At 37.9% G+C, this 6434-nt stretch overlaps 1 protein-coding gene across 2 annotated transcripts; it reads right to left on the bottom strand.

Moving 5' to 3' along the window:
- Window positions 1-325: 325 nt before the first annotated feature.
- On the bottom strand, window positions 326-5918 carry LOC143601153 (U-box domain-containing protein 4-like). Of its 2 annotated transcripts, XM_077078636.1 has the most exons (5): window positions 5816-5918; window positions 4051-4331; window positions 3103-3219; window positions 745-2631; window positions 326-664 (listed from the first exon to the last, which is right to left on the bottom strand). In XM_077078636.1, the coding sequence occupies exons 2-5, from the start codon at window positions 4324-4326 to the stop codon at window positions 605-607; spliced, it is 2340 nt and encodes a 779-aa protein (XP_076934751.1). In that variant the 5' UTR covers window positions 4327-4331; window positions 5816-5918; the 3' UTR covers window positions 326-604. The 2 variants fall into 2 exon arrangements, with proteins under 2 accessions (XP_076934751.1, XP_076934750.1); XM_077078635.1 differs by lacking the exon at window positions 5816-5918 and having other exon boundaries at window positions 4051-4653.
- Window positions 5919-6434: the final 516 nt, after the last annotated feature.

Genomic DNA, 6434 nt, shown 5'->3' with positions numbered 1-6434 from the left:
GACCTATATAGGAGGGTGAAAGGTTGGGCAATAGTCTGGGAAAGGGGAGGGCCTGGGGTTGTAAACTCGTACAGTTTGAGCCCAAACTCATCCAAGCCCGCACCCAAGTCATTTGATTTCTAAGAGCTCAAGCTTGACTCGATTCGAGTTCTATGTTTAAAGCTCAAGCTTCATTCCTTACCAATTTACAAATAATTTACTTGTTTATACATGTATTTATAAATAATAAATATTAATACTTGATACGTAACTGCATACTAAAAAGATTATATTCGTATATAGTTTAAACTCATATTTTGAAAGTTGAAATAAAAGTGTAAGTACCACATAAAAAGTTGAACAATTCACCTTTTAACCATCCAAATGAATCTTCCAAATACAAGAAAATGTAAAACTAAAAAGAAATGAACAAACAAACTCACACTACATTAGACTGACTGCAAATATAAACCACAAAGATTATTCACTCCACCCACCCCTCCCTCCATCTTGCCTTCTATTTCATTCTTTCCACACAAGTCCAGACCTCCATATGCAACATTAGCCAACAGATGTACACTGTATACAAATCTTACCATCAACCTTCTAAATTACCAATTTACCCTTATCCCCTCCCTCCATTACCATGCCTCTGGGTCCTAAAATAGCTAAGCAGCGACTGTGCCTGCAACACAACGAATAACGCATTTCAAAATCACAAATTACCCTCACACATCAAAGAGAAAAACAAAACACAAAAAATACCTTTTCCTTGGCTCTTGGAGTACCCGACTGTGACAAAGCAACCAACGGTGGGACCGCACCCTCCTGAAGAACCATATTACAAAACCGACTACTGTTGGTGCACAGCTGTAACAAGGCGGCTGCAGCATTCTCCTTCCCTCTAGCTGAACCCAACTCAACAACTTCAACCAGAACCGGAATCCCGCCCTCTTGACCAATAGCAGCTCGCCCCTCGGGAATTGTTGCAAGGTTTGACAGAACCGCAACCGCCTTATCAACCATCCCTGCTGCGGGGTCCATTAACTCCACAAGGTACCTTACTGCACCCGCCTGCACAATCCGCGCCTTGTTTTCATGGAATATTGACAGGTTAAATAAAGCCGTTGCTGCATCTTTTTTCCCTCTTGGAGTCCCGTTTCCCAATAAGTCAACCAACGGTCTAATTGCACCCGACCTCCCGATTCTTATCTTGTTATCTTCAATAACTGAGAGGCTAAAAAGAGTTGCAGCAGAGTTTTCTTTAGCCTCCGAGCTCCCAGTTTCAAGCACATGTATCAGTGGCTCGATTGCATCCGCATTTGCAATGGTGGATTTGTTGTTGTCATTTATCGATAGATTTAGAAGCGCGGTGACCGCATTTTCTTGAACTTCTTCATCGGTTGACCGGAGGAGACCAATTAATAAGCTGATGCCACCGCAGTTTGCTATAACAATTCTGTTATCCATATTATGTCTAGCAAGTAACCTAAGTTCACCAGTCGCCTTCTTTACTACATCAATCGAAGTGCTGCTTAATTCCTCAACCAGTTTTTTAACTTGGGTTTCCACTCCAGTAAGGTCAGGGCGTGTTTCGGCAGACGGGGAAGAAACTATTCTTGGTCCGTACCGTTCCGATGGCCTGCGCCATAACTGGTTTCTGGGTCGGCTTTCAAACCGTGGGGAGAATTGTGGGGTGGTGGGGGTATTGGCGGCAGGAGCGGGCTGTGATTCCGGTGCTACCTCTCCGGACACATCACTGCTGTATGCTATTGCCGTTGGTACCGCAGACGCCTCGTTTGCTTCATGAGATAGCTCTTGGGAAAAGCTTGTATTGGAATGCGTACTGGAAGTTGAAACCGTTCTCTGATGACCCTCGGTCAACTTTTCAGTCAACCCACCACCAGCTGATGACTGTGCACCAGAATCTAGACGTTGGCCTATAGAACCCGTCAACTCGTGCCCGTTTTCAGGCAAGGAATCCTCTGAAGATGATTGGACATGATGGGTGGTCCCACTGGATGAGATTAGGCTTTTCTCAGGTGAACCTATGGTGGCCCGCACTGACTCGGGTGACTTAGGTGGAGTCAAGGTCACGGTTTTCCCAGGGTCTGGGAGCTTGATATTGTTTAACTCACACCAATTTGCAATTAGTGCCTTGACAGTGTAATTAGGTATAAGATTAGTATGTGCAAGAGTTTGCATGGTCTTAGGGCAAACCGTAAGCCCGAGATCAAGCCATTTACGGATATACCCTCGCTCATACGTCTGTCCAGAAGCCACAATTACAGGGTCGGTCATGAGTTCAAGTGATAACGGGCAACAGAAATCAGGAGGTATGGGCACAGGGTTAGAGGTCTGGGCCTGCTTGGCCTCGATTAAACAGTCGTTCATGTAGGTCACGAGGGCAATCATTTCCTCAATGCACTCTAAATCTTCCGCCTTTTCAGCTTGTTCAGCAATTTCCTTTAATTTTTCTAGTGCAACAGCCTCGATTAGAAGCTCTTGGTTCAACTTCAAGTTAAGAAACTCAGAAATCTTTGACCTGCTATCGATATTAGGTCCAGACCCCTCTGTTTGATCCTTTATAGCTTTTGAAAGAATGGCTGATGATTTCTCATAACTCATATGCTTAATTTTCTGTAAGCAATGCTGCAATCAATTGTAACACGTATAAGATAAATCCATACATAGTTGTCAATAGCGAATAGCGGTAAATAGCGATGGGTCACCTATATGCTATGTAGCGAATAGCGGTAAATAGCAACCGCTATTTCATATTTAGCAATAAAGGAGTAGAAAATATTTAAGCAAATAATTAGGGTTTATATATACAAAATAAGCTTTTACGATAGAACTTGTGGAAGGTGCAGTTGTTTGGTCGATAAACAAGCCTAAAAAATAGGTTTCTACAATTTTTTACATTAAAAAATAAAATAAAAATATAAAAAAACCCTAAATATCGCTATAATCACGCTAAATGACCAATATTTAGTATATAGCAGCTTATAGTTGCATCGCTACGTAGCGCGCTATAGCGCCCGCTATCACCGCTATTGACAACTATGAATCCATATAAAGTGATTTACTTAATAGTAATATGAGTCCTTGTTTTTAGCATACCTCAAGTGATGTTGAACTTAATTCCTCAGGAAGATCTTTAGGGGAAGATTTCAGCAGCTCAAAAACCTGTAAGCTATGAGCCCGCACCTTTGCGAACAAGGATTCAACTTGCATAACCTAACATTGCAAACTGATTATAAGATTCCAATATATACATATACACACACGTTCATTTCAAAAGAAGCAATAATATGTTGAGAACCGCGTATGAATCATTACCGGCAGTTCACAACATAATATTTTTTAACTGAATTCCGCTACATATAAGGAGAGATTGAGAGAGAGGGTTGTTCAAGATATCCAATTATAAGTAGAGAACTGCGAAAATCGAATATACATCTGTACATAAAGCTTTAACTATGATGCAAAAGGCGGTAATGTAACCCATAACCGTATCTCTTCCTATATCTCCCACTACATTTTTCAACACTACATACAAGAGCTGAAGCCCAATAGCCCATACGTAGTTATCTACTCAAATTGGTATATACTGAATGCAATATATATACAACGTTCATTTCATAAACAGCATGTTGAGAACTGCATTAAATCTTGTACTACTATATAAATTGACTAAAATGCATGTAAATTTCAAAAAATTTAAAATCTCTTTAAAAACAATATTGATAGACTTTCAAATAAATGCATATATGCACATTTATATGCATAACATTTTTGTATATTATATTAAAAAAACTTCAATAGAGGAGATATATAATCAAAGAAAAGAGTGAAAAAAAAAGATTAAAAAAACTGTTTTTCAATTTTACCCATTTTATTGAAGTGTAACTATACGTCCTGTGTGGTTCTCGCGATTTTCGACATACTACTGGTTATGAAAAGAACACGCCCCTATATATACGTACATATGTATATGTATATGTGTGTATATACATATGTGTGTGTGTGCATGTGTGTATCTTGGAGGTGTTGATGATAAAGACATACAAAGTAAACTTTACTCATCAACGGATGACTATCTTCAATAAGCTCCTTGAGATCATTAACATATTGACTCAAGCCTGCAAATTCTTTTTGAAGTGACTCATCAGAAGCCACTTCTATATCAGCAATAGACTCCAGTACTGGCTTAACTAACTTGAGTATATCTTTAATCTTTTGGTGGTACATTTGAACAAGTTCTGAAGTTCTGTTTTCATGACACTGCAGATTAAAGAAACTTGAAATGCTTTTGAGAAGGACTTTCAGCACTGATATCTCCATCACACCTGCAAATAACCCACAAATTATCATCTAAACATTATTATTGCTACTAATAGGTTTAGAAGATACTTTTTCTGATGTTAAATAGATCAATCAAGTGATGTGATACTATGAAGGTCACGACAAAATAAGGTGTCAAAATAGCATTTAGGTGGTGATTATCAACAATAAACCCTGGTCAATAGGTATGAAAGAAGGTATGAACTTTTCAAAAATGATCATGATGATAGCAGGCTTGTTAACATATTTACTTTTGACTGTATGAGTTGCAAATTCCAACTCATCTTACCAGGGGGGTTAATCTATTTTAGTGCTGATCTTGCATGGCTTAAATTCTGTTATACCTCATCCTCTATCAGTCATTCAACATTCTCACATCATTGACAAGGATAATAACATGAGAGGAACAGAATAATATGTGAGAAATGAGAATGTGTACTAGAACAACTTTTAATATACATCTTACAATTGATAAGATTATTTGATGCAGTTTTGGAAGCGATCAATGGCTCGAGACACTTAATGACTAATCAAAGGTGATAAATAGAACCAAAGGTTCCAAGAACAATGTTCTTATAATCAAACTTAATCAAAAACTCTCTAAACAATAAACTCTAGCATCCTATTTATACTAAACAAAGAAAATAGATAAACATGGAAACGAGATAAACATAAAATAAGAAAAGATAAAGTATTAAAATAAAGATTCCAACTAAATGTAATGCTTATTAATATTTATTTATATCATTTAATCTTATTAGAGATGACGACACCTGTAAGTCTGTAAGAAGTGTGGAGACCCTCACAGTGGAGGGGAGGAGGAGCGAAGGCAGACCGAAACAGGCTTGGGATGAGCAAAATAAACAGGATTCAGTAGACTTGCACCTCTCCGAGAACATGAACAGTTCTTGGAGACGTAAGATAAAGGTCAGGAATTTTTAATTATACGTATCGATTTTTCTTGGCTTGTCCTGCCTTTTTGTTTGCCTTTGTCGATACTAGGTACATTTCTACACGCCTCGGGATCCTTTTCCATGCCTTCAGTTTAGTAGTATAGACTTATCTTATTTGTACTTTATAGTACCTACCTATCTGTGTTCTTAGTCTTATTGTATGTATAGATGCATTCCTCATGGTAGATTTATAAATAATTAAAGTCAAGTATTAAGATGAATTGTTGTGAAATTAGGGCAAAAGGCCTATCAGATTCACCACCACATTACAACTTACAAACAAAACCTAATCAGTAATCAGATACTCAAACACATAAATCATCAACACAAACCTAGAGGTTAATAATCTAGCTGCAAAATTACAGCTAATAATGTCCATATTCAATCACGTATTGTGTACAAACAATAGACTTAATTGAACTCAAAACGATGATTGAAATACAAGGTTGAATTGGTAATCAATAATAATAATAATAAAGATACGATTAATATGAAATGAAACCCTAGAAAGATGAAGAGTAAGAATAAGAATTAACCTGGAGACGTAGGCAAACAGATCGGCAGATGATATTTATTAGTTCAACAACTTCCCAAGATCTTATTATTATTATTTAGAAACAGAAAGAAAGAAGGAAAGAAAGCAGAAGACGGGTTGAATGTATGATGCCTGACGATGAATTTGGGAGCACAGCACCTCAATTCTCATTGGCTTTAATTATTTCTTTATTCTTCATTATTATTTATTTACTTATTTTTGGATTTATACTTGTTAATTGTTACCCAAAAATACGCTCTGCTTGCGGTGCGCGCATATAATGTATATATGTGTGAACCCTTGGGTGGACAAAAGTAAAATTGCACTAATTTTGACGTTATTTTACTAATCTCGTGAAAATAACGTTAAAGGGGTTAATTAGGCATCATGTGGTGGCGTTGATAGCCGAAAGACAAGGGCACATGCACCAATCAGCCGGTGTCCCGATCATTGAGTGTAATGTGTCTTATGTCCAAGGCTTGATGCAAAAGTACTATCGAGTCGGGGGTCTCACCGGAAGCAGCCTCTCTATCCCTATGGGATAGAGGTAAGGCTGTCTACATCTTACCATTCTCAGACCCTACCATACATTGCTATTGGTGAGATATACTGAGTACGAT

Source organism: Bidens hawaiensis, unplaced genomic scaffold (assembly GCF_021521415.1).
Source record: "Bidens hawaiensis isolate Kalapana, Puna unplaced genomic scaffold, B.hawaiensis_p1.1 tig00055771_1, whole genome shotgun sequence".
NCBI classification, from domain to species: Eukaryota; Viridiplantae; Streptophyta; class Magnoliopsida; order Asterales; family Asteraceae; genus Bidens; species Bidens hawaiensis.
Note: the sequence above shows the minus strand (reverse complement) of the source record. Positions and strands in the feature narration are given on the sequence as shown.

Coding starts and splice junctions, on each gene's coding strand:
- LOC143601153 (XM_077078635.1), bottom strand. CDS start 4,356: ATGATAATTTGTGGGTTATTTGCAGGTGTGATGGAGATATCAGTGCTG. Junction 3,220..4,050: donor TGATGAGTAAAGTTTACTTT/GTATGTCTTTAT, acceptor TTGCAATGTTAG/GTTATGCAAGTTGAATCCTT. Junction 2,632..3,102: donor TAAGTTCAACATCACTTGAG/GTATGCTAAAAA, acceptor AATTGATTGCAG/CATTGCTTACAGAAAATTAA.